The sequence below is a fragment of the Mobula birostris genome, chromosome 6, assembly GCF_030028105.1.
Source record: "Mobula birostris isolate sMobBir1 chromosome 6, sMobBir1.hap1, whole genome shotgun sequence".
NCBI lineage: Eukaryota > Metazoa > Chordata > Chondrichthyes > Myliobatiformes > Myliobatidae > Mobula > Mobula birostris.
In genome coordinates, this window is record NC_092375.1 from 195,545,433 (window position 1) to 195,563,261 (window position 17,829).

The window sequence follows — 17,829 nt, forward strand, 5'->3', positions numbered from 1 at the left end:
CAGTTGTCCGTGGCTGAGTTGGCAGCCATTATGAGTGCCAAGTGATTTTATCCCTGACGCCACGACTGCCTGACTGGCCTCTGAACAGCTTTCTAACGCCCTCAGTAAGCTCATTTCCTTTTCAGCTATTCCTACCTTCCATTATGTCGTACAGCACTCTTGGGTTCCTGTTAACCTACATTCCACCTTGATTGTTTTTGTCCACCAAGATGTGTGGGCATTTGGCCAAGTGGTTAAGGCATTGGACCAGCGACCTGAAGGTCGTGAGTTCGAGCCCCAGCCGAGGGAACGTGTTGTGTCCTTGAGCAAGGCACTTAACCACACATTGCTCTGCGACGACACTGGTGCCAAGCTGTAGGGGTCCTAATGCCCTTCCCTTGGACAACATCGGTGTCGTAGAGAGGGGAGATTTGCAGCATGGGCAATGGCCTGTCTTCCATACAACCTTGCCCAGGCCTGCACCCTGGAGAGTGAAGACTTTCCAGGCGCAGATCCATGGTCTCGCAAGACCATGGTGTACACTAACATCCCCTTAGACTCCCTTATGATAGCCTGTTCTGCATTTTGGAATGAAGAGAAAAGACTTCTATCAGAGATAAGATGGGTAAACTTGAATGTGTTTCAATAGATCGCTTTAATTTTGGAGGGTTCCACCAACATGCCCAAGCCATCACGACATGCCCATGAGTGTCTCAACACACTCAGGACATGCCAGAAGCACCTGCAGTTCCTCTACCCATGGAACATAAGACCTGAGCTGGGGGGGGGCTCCTCTGAGTTCCAGACAGGCTGACAATGCCAGATTTAGTGAATTCTGGAGTGGTTTGTGTTGGGTAATGTAACTGGTGGAAATGTACAGGAATCACAACCACCAACATTGAGTTGGGGTTCACTTTAAAGACTGATGTGTTGAGCTAATTGCATAAAGGACTTTTACCACGCTTTGTATTCAGTTCTTGGCGTTCGATAAATGAGTTGCTACATTTTTTCTTCAACATAAAACACATCCACCGGTTTATCTGTGATAACCTGCACTATCTCCTGGCTTCGGGTCTCATCAGTAGTTACAGAGAAGCAAACACAACAAATCACCAAGGATGGCAACCCTTTTGTTTTATCTATTGTACAATCTCAACAACGGGATCAAAGGTCAAAAGTTCACAGTCAAAGTTAAATTTAATATCAGAGTACAGACACATCACCACACACAACCCAGGGATTCCTTTTCCTTCAGGCATACTCAACAAATCTATAGAACCTAACTACAATAGAATAATTGAAAGAGCACCAGCACGAGACAATGAACTGTGAATACAAATATAATAAACAGCAATGAATAACAAGAGTGTGAAATAACAAGATAAAGAATCCTTAAAGTGAGGTCATTGGTTGAGGGAACATTTCAATAGGTAAGTGTAATTAAATCGCAAACCAGAGGAAATCTGCAGATGCTGGAAATCCGAGCAACACACAAAAAAATACTGGCCAGGCAGCATCTATGAAAAAAGGTAAACAATCTACATTCTGGGCTAAGACCCTTCATTGGGACTGGAGAAAAAAAGATGAGAAGTCAGAGTAAGAAGGTGGGGGGAGGAGAGGAAGGAATACCAGGTGATAGATGAAACTGGGAGAGGGTGAGAGGTGAAGTAAAGAGAAAGCAATTTGATTGGTGAAAGAGATAAAGGGCTGAAGAAAGGGGAATCTGATAGGAGGGGACAGAAGACCAATGAAGAAGTGAAAAGGGGAGGAGCACCAGAGGGAGGTGATGGGCAGGTAAGGAGATAAGGTGAGAAAGGGAAATGGGAATGGAGTATGGGGAATGGTGAAGGAGAGGGAGTGCCATTTCCAGAAGTTCGAGAAATCGATATTCATACTATCAAGTTGAAGGCTACCCAGATGGAATATGAAGTATTACTCCTCCAACCTGAGTGTGACTCCAACCTGAGTGTGATCTAATCGCGACAGTAGAGGAGACCATGGACTGACATGTCAGTGGAATTAAAATAGGTGGCCACTGGGAGATCCTGCTTTCATAGTCATACTCATACTTTATTGATCCCGGGGGAAATTGGTTAACTTGGTTTTACTGGTGGACGGAGCGTAGGTGCTCGGCAAAGCGGTCTCTCAGTCTACGTTGGGTCCCACTGATATAGAGGAGGCCACAACGGGAGCCCCGGACACAGTAGATGACCCCAGTAGACTCACGAGGGAAGTGTCGCCCCACCTGGAAGTGTTGCTTTGAGCCCAGGATGGTAGTGAGTTACAAAGAGTTGCACACACAAGTGTTGGAAATCTGGAGGGCATCTGCCAGTTTGATGTCAAATCATACATTAATTTCAATTTCAAAATGGAGATATTTTTGTCCTGGCACGTGGCCAAGTGGTTAAGGCGTTTGTCTAGTGATCTGAAGGTCGCTAGTTCAAGCCTCAGCTATGGCAGCGTGTTGTGTGTCCTTGAGCAAGGCACTTAACCACACATTGCTCTAGTGTCTGTGCGAGGAGTGGCGCCCCACACAGACTTCCAATCTGCACCTTGTAAGGCACGAAAATGCCCGACACAGGCCTCTCATGGTCTGAGTCAACATTCCCCCTCCCCCCCACTTTGTGTAAAGACAAAAGGGTAAATGGTACCAGGTATTAGATCAATTACAAACAAGAGAAACACAATCTTTTCTTGACTCACATGAGGTGATCCACCGGAATTCCCATCCCTTGATGTTTGCAGCTCAGTTCTTATATTGATTCAAAACAAAAAATGGTAGCTTCCTGGGCGTTAAGGAAACAGTGTCGGAGAATGATACCGAGGATGGAAGATTCTAATGAATGGCAAAGCAGACTCAAAGGACTGGATAACCTGCTCTTGCCCCCATCTCTTCTCTTACATTCTTACATACTAGGACAATCTCAAAGAACTAAATTGCTTTCTGTTGCCTCTATTTTCATGAAACAATGTCAACACTACAGCACCTGGCACATTTCCAACCAAATTTCACAGAGAAAATTCAGAACTTGCAAATCATAACAATTTAGAAGTCTGTGTAACCTCTATGCTCAAATTTACAGCATTAAAAATCATAGAAAAGTCTCTTGCTTAATTAAACATTGAACCAAAATATCTTACCTACATCTTTACTCATAAAAACTTTGTTTATGTATGCAAAGAAGTACATTCAAGACAACCAGCACACTCATAACAATTCCCCAGGGTCACTTTATATGTATGTATCAAATATGAAGAACTTTTTCCACCAATAAATGAACCTGGAAGATTAAAATGACTTTAGCTTGAATAACTTTAGGTTAATCAGAATCAGGTTTATTATCACTGATTTCCATGGTGTGAAATTTGATGTTTTGGGGCAACAGTACAGTGCAAAAATATAAAAGTACTGCAAGTTTCAAAATAAATGAATAGCGCAAAGAAAAGGAATAATGGGGTTGTGTTTATGGTTTCACCGACTGCACAAAAATCTGATGGCAAAGGGGATGAAGCTGCTTCTGATTGGTTGAGTGTGTCTTCAGGCTCCTATACCTCCTCCTCAATGGTAGTAATGAGAAGAGGGTACATTCCAGATTGTAAGGGTCCCTAGCGACGGATGAATGCTGCCTTTTGATGCACTGCCTCTTGAAGATGTCTTCGATGGTGGTGAGGGATGAAGCTGGCCATTGTAACCTCTTGCAAACCCTCGCTTTGGAGCCTTCATACCAGGCTATGATGCAGCCAGTCAGAATGTGCTCCACCATGCATCTATGGAAATTTGCAAGAGTATTTGGTGACATATCAAATCTCCTTAAACTCTAATGAAGTAACATGCCTTCATTGAGATTACGTCTGTAAATTGGCTCCAAAATAGATCCGAATGATGTTGATTCCCAGGAACTTGAAGCTGCTCACCCTTTCCACCTTAATGAGGCAGGTGTGGGTTCTCTCAACTTCCCCTTCCTGAGGTCCACAGCCTGAGGTTCACTGTTATATGTCTCCTTGTCTCCTCATCACTATCTGAGATTTACTTGACAGTGGTATCATCAGTGAATTTGAAGATGGCACTTGCACTGTGCCCAGCCACAAATTCACAAGTGTAGAGTCGAGCAGTGGGGCAGTATTGACTATCAGAGAGGAAGAGTGCTATCACTGACTGTGGTTTCCTGATGGAGAATCAAAGGTCTAGTTGCAGATGAAATATTCTGATAAAAATTTGTGTATTTTGTCCTCTATCTTAGAAACCTCATTTTCTCTCATTAGGATCATTTTCTGAATGATTTTATTTCCAATTTCATTCCTCATTCATTATACGTTTTAAACTATATTTCTATCTTTAACATATTTTATCTGAAACTAAGGTAAAAGTATTTTCTCAAATTATGCCAAACCTTTTCTGAAAGAACGTAAGCTAAAGGAACTGGCAGAAACCAGCACTCACAGTGCAGCTGCATTTTCTCAATTATGTCCAATTGGCTTCAAAAGCATGCTTCAGATGAAGAGGCGTTTGTGGATTTTAACCATCATGTTAAAGGTATTGAAGAAAAAATATAACCAGAACAAAAAAATAGTAACTCTAGGGAAGGAAATAACAGCGACCAAATCGATTCATTCTCAATGTGATAATACACAATTACTATTTTTTCTTAATCTATTTCTGATAACAAAACAGTTATATCTTTTGTATGTACTTATTCATCAGGTATGAGAACAAATATTTCTACGAAAAGAGAAAATGTGAAAACATCTTGTAAACAAAACTATGGAGCAGACGACATTTCCTATAGAGGTTATGCTGAAGTTATACTGAATCTCAATTGAGTCACACTGAAATTTCAATGGTCACCACATTTTGAAAAGGAAGTACTCCCTCTGGACAAAACACAAAAATAATTTACCAAGATGAGACCAGAAATGCTCCTTTTGTTATCCTTTTCAACGTAGCACAAACAATTTGAAGCCTTCTTACATTGAAAAGAAAGTATGAGCCGATCTTGAGATGGCTGGTAAAAAGTTGCGCTAGATTAGACAATGATAGCACTTGCATTCACGAATAAATGCAAAAAAGTCCATCGATACATTATCAATAAATCAAATAAGATAATCGGATAACACTTATTTACTCAGAGAGTGATGAGAAGAATAATTTAGAATAGGGGTTCCCAAACTTTTTTAAGCCATGGACCAATACCATTATGCAAGGGGTCATAGGCCCCAGGTTGGGAACCCTTGGTTTAGAAGCTTACAACAGCAAATAGTCGTAGTCATAATCATAGTCATACTTTATTAATCCCGGGGGAAATTGGTTAAATGCAGTTCCCTTCATCTGTTGTACATTAATAGCAAAGAATTTAAGAATTATTTATAACAATCATTCTTTGTTCATTACAATTGTATAAAATAACTTGAGAAAAGAATTAAAATTATGAACACGCGACTACAAACTGGAACTGTGCCAGAAAGAATTTGTCACTGAGTCTGTGCCAAATGTTCTCACCCATAAACGTCAATACAGATGTCACAGTTCAACTCTTTTCATATGCAAACATCAACACACAAGATACTTGTCAGTTCAGTTTTGTCATATGTGACTTCACATCAAATCAAGCCAAAACAGACCACACTTTGGAAGGTGGCCTGGAAACGTCAGTTTAATTCTCATTGGCAATTGCAAAGAATTGAACATTATGACTCTGGTACACACTTTGCAACTTTGTATCCAGACCTATATTTCTGCCATTTTAGTCTTGATGTTAAGGTTGTTTGCCATTTGTTGAAAATAATGCACCTTAAATATTATACACCTTAACATTACTGAAAGCAGCTGAGATGCATGAGAATCAATTTTATTCAACTGCAGTAAAAATATCCAGAAGAATTTTTTAGGAACTCACCATTCATGGAGCTTTATTGCCAATCAATGGCTAATGATCACAAATCAAAAATTCTCTTTTGCCTTATTGAGTTTCTGATGCAATCTGGCTACAATATCCCCCAAATTCACTCTGAAAATATCTTAAACTATCCCTATTTAACTCCAGGACAGAACGAATATTAAGGTTTTCTAATATTACAAAGAAAACTTGGTCTACATTATACATTAACATTTGTATTTAGCACCATAATTTGCATCATTAGTGTAGAGCAATCATGTAAGTCTTAGGGCAGCAGTACTACAAGAGTTCGCTCGAGCAGCATCATAAAAGTGGCCATCTTCAGAAGCATTATCAGACCATTATAAATTTACAAAATATGGGCTTTGTTGACTGTGAGTGAAAAATGCCAGCATTTATCAGGTCTCCCTGACTAAAATGCTGCTGTTCATCTGCTGATTGTAACCTCAGAGTGTTGTTGGACAGGGAATTTCATCGGGTGATGGTAATTTCAGAGTGGTGTTGGACAGGGAATTTCTCAATTTAGGTGCTGTAAAGAAAAAATGTTGATATCTTTTCAGGTTGGAACAGTGTGTGACTCTTAGCTCCCGGTGGAGCATAGGCCAGCGATGACCTCCCAGTGTTTGAGGGCATGTGAATTTCACTTCTGGTTGGATACAATTTGTAGTTGTTGCTTACCTCCAACGTTCTTAGTCTTTCCAGAAGGTGCATTGTCTTTTCCTGTTCCTCAATGTTGATTGCGCTGCTGGGAAATTCATCCAATGCCTCATGTAGGTCTGTTGTTGTTTCTTTGGAAACCTCTGTATCTTCTGACATCTTAGCCTAAACATCCAGAGAGGTTAAATTTCAGCAAGGCACACCAAACAGTTTGAAAAGAAGCTCATGGACTGAATTAGATCATGGAAACAAGGTTGGCGGTTATGTATTGAAACTCTTCAGGTTTATTTTAGTCATGGGAGTAATGATGAATTTAACAACAAAATCAAATTTACTGAATGGATGTAAGCCTGCTGGGGTGATGTGGTGGAGACACGTCTCTACCAAAGGAGGTGTAAGGTTCTCCTTCACTCCACTAGCCTGAGGGTCACCCTTGGGCAAGATGTAGCACCGGATTAACCCCCCCCCCCGCACCTCCCCCAAGATCAGGGTCATGTGAAGCCATGGCAGCAGGTGTTGGATGGTAGTATGAGTATTCGGTGCATATCACAAGTCCTGGTTATGGAGCCACTGATGTCAGGTAAACAATCTCTGAGGAGTATTGATAATGGCTGGGGTCACCTGTTTTGTAAAGACACTGCCCAGAAGAAGGCAATATCAAATCACTTCTGTAGAAATACTTGCCAAGTACAATCATCGTCATGGTAAGACCATGATCGCTGTCATACGATACGATGAAGATGATATAAGCGTGCAATAACAGCTCTTACAGGGAGCCCCTCAGCCTTCACAATGTGGCTACTTTTGCTCATTGATCATCCATGGAACTCAACACTAGCTTCAGTCTAACAATCACTTTGTATTATGTTGGAGTGGGAACGTTACCTAATCAACTGAATAATTAAAAATATTAAACCATTTTGCTATTTGAAAAGTTTAAATTACCATAAATAAATATATGAAATATTGAATGTTGTTTAGAATTTTCCTTAGACCATTAATTCCTGTTCTTCCTTATGTTTTGTATCCAGTGCCTGACATGATACTGAATTCAATAAGGGCTGAATTGGAAAGGCCTAGAAGTAAGGGTGATAGTGTATGATTACAAACAAGAAAAAATCTGCAGCTGCTGGAAATCCAGGTGTGTGATTAATCAGACTGAAGTAATGGCAATCATTTTGCACAGTATGCAGAGTATAATTCTGCATCTGATAACAACTATTATTGAGTATAATGATTTCTGCTTGAAGTTGATATTGATTTTCAAAATAGAGGGACCACCTTGGAACTTGCCACTGAAACACAGACAGCAGACTTCAAAACTTGCTTTGCACCTCCATATTTCCACATGAATCTCACGGCTAAAGCAGATTCTACCGGTCGTCTGGAAAATGAGGGTGCCCTGTGAAGCAGTGAAAAACAACATAACTTGGAGAGAGAGGGCTCCAAATCATCAGCTTTCACACTTGAGAGGAAGGAGGAATAAAACAGGAAAGATGTTCTACACGTGCAAGGGCCTAAAATCAGAATCTGGTTTATTATCACAGACCTATGAAGTGAAATTTGTTGTTCCATGGCAGCCATACATTGCAAAGAAATAATAAATAAATATAGCCATCAGACAGATAGATAAATAAATTAATAACACAAAGGAAAGGGAATAACGAGGTAATGGATTTAAAAATGCGATGGCAGAGGGGGAAAGCTGTTCAGGCTCCTGTACCTCCTTCATGATGGCAGCAATGGGAAGAGGGCATGTGAAGGATGGAGAGGGTCTTAGATGATGGATGCTGCATTGTGAGGTCCCGCCTCTTGAACTTGACCTCAATGGTGAAAGGTGTTATGCCCGTGATGAACTTGGCTCAGTCTATTACCTTCTGTAGCCTAGGGGCGAACACTAGTGATATTCCACAGGGGTCAGTGCTGTGACCGCTTCATTTTATGTTATATGCTCATGATTTGGATGACAGAATTGAGGGCTTTGTGGCCATGTTTGTGGACTATACAAAGAGAGGCGGAGATGCAGGCACTGTTGAGGAAGCAGGGAGGCTACAGAAGGACATAGAAAGGTTAGTGTCAAAAAAGCTATATTAAATCCACAGTGATTCAATGTTGTAAAACAATAAAAGATCAAATCTTCTGGGGGGGGGGGCTGAATATTTTTTATAGGCACTGTATGGTCTTATGGAAACGGAGTCAGAGTCAGAGTCATGAGTTACAGAATTTCCACTCCCTGATATTGTGCTTCTTCTGGTTACTAACATTAACACATACTTCCATTAACCTGACATTATCCAAACTTTGATGCTGATATTCTAATCTGCAACTTCTGTCTTTCATCTTTCTGCTGACCTACATTGGATTCCACCAAAACAACAACACAACTATGGAATGTTCACCTCTGCAAACAAGGGGCTTCAGAAAGATATTTATGTAGTAAATGCAACCATGATGGTATAGTATCATAATGGTTAGCACAACATTTTACAGCCCCAGTGACATAGGTTCAATTCCTGTTGCTACCTGTAAGAGTTTTGTACGTTCTCCCCGCAGCCACATGGGTTTCCTCCGGGTGATCCAGTTTCCTCCAACCGTCAAAGACGTACTGGTTGGTCGGTTAATTGAACATTGCAACTTGCCCCGTGATTGGGACAAGATGATGCAAACACGAGGAAATCTGCAGATGCTGGAATTTCAAGCAACGCACATAAAAAATGCTGGTGAACGCAGCAGGCCAGGTAGCATCTCTAGGAAGGGGTAAAGTCGACATTTCGGGCCGAGACCCTTCGTCACAACTAACTGAAAGAAGAGATGGTAAGAGATTTAAAAGAGCGAGGGGAAGGGGGAGATCTGAAATGATAGGAGAAGACAGGAGGGGGAGGGATGGAGCCAAGAGCTGGACAGTTGATTGGCAAAAGGGATATGAGAGGATCATGGGACAGGAGGCCCAGGGAGAAGGAAAGGGGGAGGGGGGAAAGCCCAGAGGATGGGCAAGGAGTATAGTCAGAGGGACAGAGGGAGAAAAAGGAGAGAGAGAAAAAGAATGTTTGTATATAAATAAATAACAGATGGGGTACGAGGGGGAGGTGGGGCATTAGCGGAAGTTTGAGAAGTCAATGTTCTTGCCATTAGGTTGGAGGCTACCCAGATGGAATATAAGGTGTTGTTCCTCCATCCTGAGTGTGGCTTCATCTTGACAGTAGAGGAGGCCGTGGACAGACATATCAGAATGGGAATGAGACGTGAAATTAAAACATGTGGCTACTGGGAGATCCTGCTTTCTCTGGCGGACATAGCGTAGGTGTTCAGTGAAATGGTCTCCCAGCCTGCGTCGGGTCTCGCCAATATATAGAAGGCTGCATCAGGAGCACCGGATGCAGTATATCACCCCAGCCGACTCACAGGTGAAGTGTCGCCTCACCTGGAAGGACTGTCTGGGGCCCTAAATGGTGGTGAAGGAGGAAGTGTAAGGGCATGTGTAGCACTTGTTCCACTTACAAGGATAACCAACTTTCGCCACTAATAACTAGTGGATCCCGCCACTAAGCACAGCCTTCCCTCCCCCCCGCCTTCCGCAGGGATTGCTTCCTACGCGACGCCCTTGTCCATTCGTCCTTCCCACCAATCTCCCTCCCGGCACTTATCTCCCAGTGACCACACATTTCAATTCCACATCCCATTCCCATTCTGATATGTCTATCCACAGCCTCCTCTACTGTCAAGATGAAGCCACACTCAGGTGGGAGGAACAACACCTCATATTCCGTCTGGGTAGCCTCCAACCTGATGGCATGAACATTGACTTCTCTAACTTCCGCTAATGCCCCACCTCCCCCTAGTACCCCATCTGTTATTTATTTACATACACACATTCTTTTTCTCTCTCTCCTTTTTCTCCCTCTGTCCCTCTCACTATACCCCTTGCCCATCCTCTGGGCTTTTTTACCCCCCTCCCCCTCTTCCTTCTCCCTGGGCCTCCTGTCCCATGATCCTCTCATATCCCCTTTGCCAATCACCTGTCCAGCTCCTGGCTCCATCCCTCCCCGCTCCTGTCTCCTATCATTTTGGATCTCCCCCTCCCCCTCCCACTTTCAAATCTCTTACTAACTCTTCCTTCAGTTAGTCCTGATGAAGGGTCTCGGCCTGAAACGTCAACTGTGCCTCTTCCTAGAGATGCTGCCTGGCCTGCTGTGTTCACCAGCAACTTTGATGGGGATAGGATGATACAACTGCTACATCCCTGCCGCCTATACCATGCTGTTTACATTCTGCGCAATCTAGCACTATTTGTTGATAGTTCTCACTGCTACCAAGTTCTTTATGTTTGGAAAATCTGCAAATTGTGGCCTGTACCACCAAGCTGAGCTCATAAACGGATGAGAGAAATGTTTCAGGTAAATGTTACTCTTTGTCTTCTGCCAGTGTGAAAAACAACCTCTCGCCATGCAGTGCAGTCGTTGCTGCTGTTACCAACATCGGTCACTAGATGGCGCTCCATAGGTATTAAAGCAACATTCAGCAGATGCCAGATTCAGAAACTGCACAGAGAGATACAGTACCATGGCTAAAAGTACTAAAGTGAAGTCTCACAGCTCCAGGAGACTGACAAAAATCCCAAACATCAAAAAGCAAACTTCTGTGGGTGTTGAAAATACGAAACGATATATACATAAGGTTGGAAATGCTCACCAGGTCAGCCAGCATCTGTGGAAAGACCAGCTGTGCAGATGCTCCAAGTCTTCAACCTGAAGTGTTTAATCCATTCCTTTTTCTGCAGACATTGCCTGACCATTTTGCATATTTCCAGTATTTTTTATTTTTATTATAAACTGTCAGTACACGAATACATTAATTTGAAGCAGCAGTTGTCCAACCGGCACTCAAGTCTGTTCTGCTATTTAATTGAATCAAGGTCTGGGTGCAGGGCAATCAGACACAGCAGAATAATAGTTCGAATGGACTAGATGAGCCCAAAGGCCTGTTTCTCTGCTGTAATGCTCTAGGACACTATGGTTGACCTGATTGTAACATCAGCTTTGCGTTCATAACTACCACATTGATCCTTCACCAGTCGGATGCTCATGTATTCATTAACTTCTGTTCAGTAACTTCTATTGAGAATGAGAGATTCACAAGCTTCCAAAAGGAAAAAAAGCCCTGAACTAAGTGGACAACAGCATATCATTAAATGGTGCCCCCTTGTTCAAAATATAAACATATTCTCTCCACAACGACTCACCAAGACCTAATGAAAGGTTTTGGCTTGAAACATCAAATGTTTACTCTTTTTCATAGATGCTGTCTGACCTGCTGAGTTCCTTCAGCATTTTGTGTGTGTTGCTCTGGATTTCCACCATTGCCGAATCTCATGTATTTATTAATTTCCATAGATGCTGCCTGACTTGCTGAGTTCCTTTAGCATTGCGTCTGGATTTCCAGCATCTATAGAATCTCTCATCTGCAGCTGTAAGGAGTTTGTACATTCTCCCCATGACCATGTAGGTTTCCTCCAGGTCACAAAAACATGGCAAACCTACAGCATAATACTGGCCCTTCGGCCCACAATGCTGTGCTGAACATGTACTTACTTTAGATATTACCTACGGTCACTCAATGCCCTCTATTATCCTAAGCTTCATATACCTATCCAGGAGTCTCTTAAAAGACCCTATTGTATCTACCTCCACAACTGTAGCTGGCAGCCCATTCCACGCATTCACCACTCTCTGCGTAAAAAACTTACCCAACATCTCCTCTGTACCTACTTCCAAGCACCTTAAACCTGCGTCCTTTGGACTGCAGGAGGGTCCTCCAATTTCCTCCCACACTCCAGAGACGTACTGGCAGGTAGGTTAATTAGTCCTGTGATTAGGCTAGGGTTAAATCAGCGGATTACTGGGTGACGTGGCTCGAAGGGCCGGAAGGGCCCATTCCACACAGTATCTCCGCAAATTAATAATTCTAAACCTGACAAAATACAAAGTTTGGAACAACTGCTCACAATATTCCACTTCCTTTTCTCCAACCTTCTTTCCATTGATTCAGAACATAAGACCAGTACATCACAGGGAAAGACTCTTCAGTCCTCACTGCTATGCCAGAATAATTCAATCAGTTATTAAATGCCCAACTACATTAACCCCTGCAACACACATAAAATGCTAGAAGAACTCAGTAGGCCAGGCAGCATCTATGGAAAAACATTTAGTCGACATTTTAGGCTGAGGCCCTTCAGTAGGAAAGGAGAAAAAAAAGTTGAGGAGTAGATTTAAAAGACAGGGGAAAGAGAGAGAGAAACACAAAGTCAGATGAAACCAGACGGGGGAGGGATGAAGTAAAGAGCAGGGAAGTTGATTGGTGAAGATACAGGGCTGGAGAAGGGGGAGTCTGATAGAAGAAGACAGAAAGCCATGGAAGAAAGAAGAGGAGGGAGGAGCACCAAAGTGGGGCAATGGGCAGGCAAGGAGATAACACTAGACACAATAGACACTAGAATATACAGCACAGTACAGGCCCTTCGGCCCTCGATGTTGTGCCAACCCATAAGGTGAGAGAATGGGTGGGAGGTGCATCACCAGAAGTTTGAGAAATCAATGATCAAGCCATCAGGTTGGAGGCTACCCCGACAAATATAAGGTGTTTCCCAAACTTCAACCTCATCTTGACAGTAGAGGAGACCATGGATTGACATAGCGGAACAGGAAAGAGGAATGGAATTAAAATGGGTGGCCACTGGGAGATCTGCTTCTTCTGGCAGACAGAGCATAGGTGCTCAGCAAAGCGGTCTCCCAATCTACGTCAGGTAGCATCAGTAAACACGAGGCCACACCAGGAGCATCATACATAGGATATGACCCCAGCAGACTCACAGGTCAAGTGTCACCTCACCTGGAAGGTGTGTTTGGGGCCCTGCATGGTAGTGCACCCCTCACTACCATTCAGGGCCCCAAACAGTCCTTCCAGATGCAGTGACACTTCGCCTGTGAGTCTGCTGGGGTCATACCCTGTGTCCGGTGCTCCCCGTGTGGCCTCCTGTATATTGGTGAGCCCCGAAGTAAATTGGGAGATGCTTCATCGAGCTCCAATGCTCCATCCACCAGGAGAAGCAGATCTCTCAGTGGCCACCCATTTTAATTCCACTTCCCATTCCCATAGCTTTCACCACTGTCGTGATGAGTCCACACTTAGGTTGGAGGAATAACACCTTAATTTGTCTGGGTAGCCTCCAACCTGATAGCATAAACATCAACTTCTCAACATTCCAGTAATGCCCGCCCCCATTTCCTTTACCATTCCCCATCCCCTTTTCCCTCTCTCACCGTATCTCCTTGCCTGCCCCTCACCTCCCTCATGTGCTCCTTCCTCCCCTTTTTTTCCATGGCCTTCAGTCCTCTCCTATCGGATTCACCCTTCTCCAGCCCTGTATCTCTTTCACCAATCAACTTCTCAGCTCTTTACTCCCTTTCCTGGTTTCACCTATCACCTTGTGTTTCTCTCTCCCCTCCTGCCCAGCTTTCAAATCCACTCCTCAGCTTTTTTTCTCCAGTCCTGCCGAAGGGTCTTGGCCCAAAATGTCGACTGTACTCTTTTCCATAGATGCTGCCTGACCTGCTGAGTTCCTTCACCATTTTGTGTGTTGCTTGGATTTCCAGCATCTGCAGATTTTCTCTTGTTTATGATTAAATTAATCCCTCCACCTTCACAACGTCCATCTCCTTTCCATCCCAGCATATTCATGTGCCTATCATATAGCTTCTGAGACATCTCTATTGAGTATGTCTCCATCATCATCCCAGGCACCCAGCACTCTCCTGGGAAAGCGTTTCCCTGCACAGCTCCTCTGAACCCTCTCACCTGGAAAGCACAGACTCTGGGATTAGACATTTCAACCCCAGGAAAAGATACTGCCTCTGTACCCTACCCATGCCTCTCATAATCTTATAAACCTCTTTCAGACTTCTTCACAGCCTCCACCACTCCAGAAAAAAACAACCCAAGGTTAAGGAGCCTTTCCTTATAGCACAAGCCCTGTAATCCAAGCAGCATCCTGGTAAACTTCTAATGCACTCTCTCCAAAGCCTCAGCATTCTTCCTATAATGGGGTGACCTAAACTAAATGCAAATCTCCAGATGCAACTTAACTAGAGGTTTATAAAGCTTTCCAACTCATGAACCCATTTCCCCAACTAATGAAAGTAAGCATGCTATTTGCCTTCTTTACCATCCTATCGACCACCATGGCGACGTTTAGGAAACTATGAAGTGTTCAGGGTCTTGTATCTCTATATTTGATCTTCCAAAGTACAACACTTTACATTTGGCTGGATTAAAGTCCCCCTGCCATTTCTCAATCTCATATTGACAACTAATCTATATCCCACTGTATCCTTTGCCAAAGCTCTGCACAATCCATAACTAGATTACATTCAACTTTATTGCTATTGTGCTGAGTACAGATACAAAGCCAATGAAATACAGTTAGCATCTAACCAGAAATGCAAAGAATAGTGTTATTTACAAAATAACTGCAAATAAAAAGTAAGTGCTACAGCGCACAAATATGAAAGTACTGAGACAGTACAATATGGGTGCAATACTGCTTAGCACTGTGATGTGAGGTTCAGCAGGGTCTTCATGTGCCTGCTGGTGCGGGAGCGGAGGCTCCTGTAGTGCCTACCAGATGGGAGGAGAGTAAAAAGTCCATGGTTAGAGTGAGATGCATCCTTGATAATGCTTTTCACCTTGACCAGGCAGTGTTTATGGTAGATGTTCTCAATAGTGGGCAATTGGCTACTGATAATCCACTGGGCAGTTTTCATCACATGCTGGAGTGCTTTGCAGTCCGATACAGGACATTTGCCATACCACACTGAGATGCAGTTGGTAAGTATGCTCTCAATGGTACAGCGGTAAAAGTCCGTCAGTATCCTGGGACAGAGGTGAGCTTTCTTGATGCTCCGCAGGAAATAAAGGCACTGTTGCACCTTCTGATCAGGATGGAGTTGTTCAGGGACCAGGTGAGATCCTTGGAAATGTGGACACCAAGGAATTTGAAACTTGATACATGCTCCACTACAGCTCCATTGATGTAGGTGGGAACGTGAGTGTGGCTCCTAGCATGCCTGAAGCCCACAATGATCTCCTTGGTCTTCTGGGTGTTAAGGGCCAGATTGTTGTTGGCACACCACGCAGCCAGGTGCTGGACCTCGTCCCTGTAGGCCATCTCGTCATCCCCTCTGATCAGGCCAACCACCATGGTGTCATCTGCGAACTTGATTATGGAGTTAGAACCATGTACAGGAACACAGTCATAGGTGAAAAGGGAATACAGAAGAGGGCTCAGCACACAGCCTTGAGGCACGCCCATGTTCAGGGTGAGAGTGGAGGAGGAGAGGTTGTCTAACTTAACTGACTGGGGTCTGTTAGTCAGAAAGTCCAAGGTCCAATTGCAGAGGGATGAGCTGATACCAAGCTGACAAAGTTTGGTGATCAGCTTGGAGGGGATCACAGTATTGAATGCCGAACTAAAGTCAATGAACAGCATTCTGATGTAAGAGTTGGGGCTGTCCAGGTGGGTCAGGGCAGAGTGAAGTGCCGTGGAGATGGCATCCTCTGTTGACCCGTTGGTGCGATAGGCAAATTGATGGGGATCCAGGGTAGTGGGCAGACAGGATTTCAGATGTGATAGAACCAGTCTCTCAAAGCACTTTGCAATGATGGGGGTGAGTGCCACTGGGTGGAAGTCATTCAGGCCTGTGGCGGTGGAATGCTTCGGCACTGATACGATGGTGGTGATCTTGAAGCTTGTGGGGACAACTGCCTGGGCCAGGGACAGATTGAAAATGTCCGTGAAGACCCCGGCCAACTGCCCTGCACAGACTCTGAGCGCACAGCCAGGTATTCTATCCGGACCAGCTGCCTTCTGTACACTCACCCTGCTCAGGGTGGCGTGAACATCGGAGGTGGAAAGTGAGAGAGGCAGTTCACCAGGTGGGAGATCCGCTTTGAGGGTGACCTCCTTGTTCTCTTGGTCAAAGCGAGCGTAGAAGTGATTGAACTCATCAGGGAGGGAAGCAGAGCTGGAAGGGGGCACAGTACTAGGTGGTTTGAAGTCTGTAATGACCTGTATGCCATGCCACATGCGCCGGGGGTCCGAGGAGTTGAAATGCTCCTCGATTCTCTGTTTGTATGTGTGTTTAGCCTGAGAGATTCCCCTCCTCAGGCTGGCCTTGGCTGAGCTGTAAGCCCCCGGTCTCCAGACCTGAAGGCTGAATCTCTGGCTGTTTATCCATGGTTTCTGATTGGGAAAACTTTTATTTGTTTTTGTGATGTCACTCTATCTACACACTTGTTGATGTGCTGAAGGACAGAGTTGGTGTATAAATCAATGTTAACCTGAGGGTCTGTGGTGGCATGGGCAGCAAACGCACTCCAGTCTGTGTGCTGGAATTGGTGCTGAAGAGCAGAGTCAGCACCCTCCAGCCAGATCTCAATAGTCTTCATTGTGGGTTTCACACGTTTAATGACCAGGCTATACTTGGGACACAGAAACAGTGAAAGGTGGTCGGACTGTCCCAGGTGGGGAGGGTAGTGGCTTTGTAAGCGTCAGCCACATTTGTTTAGACATGATCTAAGGTTTTATTTCCCCTTGTGGTGCATGATACATTTTGGTAAAATCTTGGGAGCACGGTACGTAGGTTACAATGATTGAAGTCCCCAGCGACAATAAAGGCTCCGTCTGGATGCAATGTCTGCAGCTTTCTGATAGCGACACAGGTCTTTCATGGCTACTTTAACATTAGCATCCGGTGGAACATAAACTGCGACAGCAATGATGCATGTAAACTCTCAAGGTTGATAAAAAGGTCTGCACTTGATAATCAGGTATTCCAGATCAGCAGAGCAATAAGTGTCAGCAATGGTAGAGTTAGTACACCATGATCGATTCACGTAGATGTATAAACCACCTCCCTTACTTTTACCTGTCGCTGTTACAGCTCTGTCAGCCCTGAAGACCGTGCACCCTTCCAGTTCCACCATGTTGTTTGGGACATCACTGTTCAGCCACGTCTCTGTAAAAAACATGACGTTGCAATCCATAAGCCTTCTTTGTGTGAGGGTCCAAGTCCTTAGTTCGTCCAGCTTGTTCGTCAGAGACCGAACATTGGCGAGGAAGATGCTAGGTAGCGCTGGCCAGTGTGGATTTAGCCTTAGCCTAGCACGCAAACCTCCACGCATCCCCCATCTTTGCTTACGGTCTAGTCACCAATGCTGGGCCCTTCCAGTTGGAGCGAGCTGA

The 17,829-nt window shown here is 44.0% G+C and overlaps 1 protein-coding gene across 5 annotated transcripts in view; it reads right to left on the reverse strand.

Annotated features, from left to right (window-relative positions):
- nckap5l (NCK-associated protein 5-like) overlaps positions 1–17,829 on the reverse strand; it is a 607,033-nt gene that overhangs the window by 350,212 nt on the left and 238,992 nt on the right. For all 5 annotated transcript variants that reach the window (XM_072262144.1, XM_072262143.1, XM_072262141.1 and 2 more), the window contains one exon: positions 6,552–6,695. In XM_072262144.1, coding sequence (XP_072118245.1) covers positions 6,552–6,695 — 144 coding nt within the window. The remainder of the gene's footprint in view (positions 1–6,551; positions 6,696–17,829) is intronic.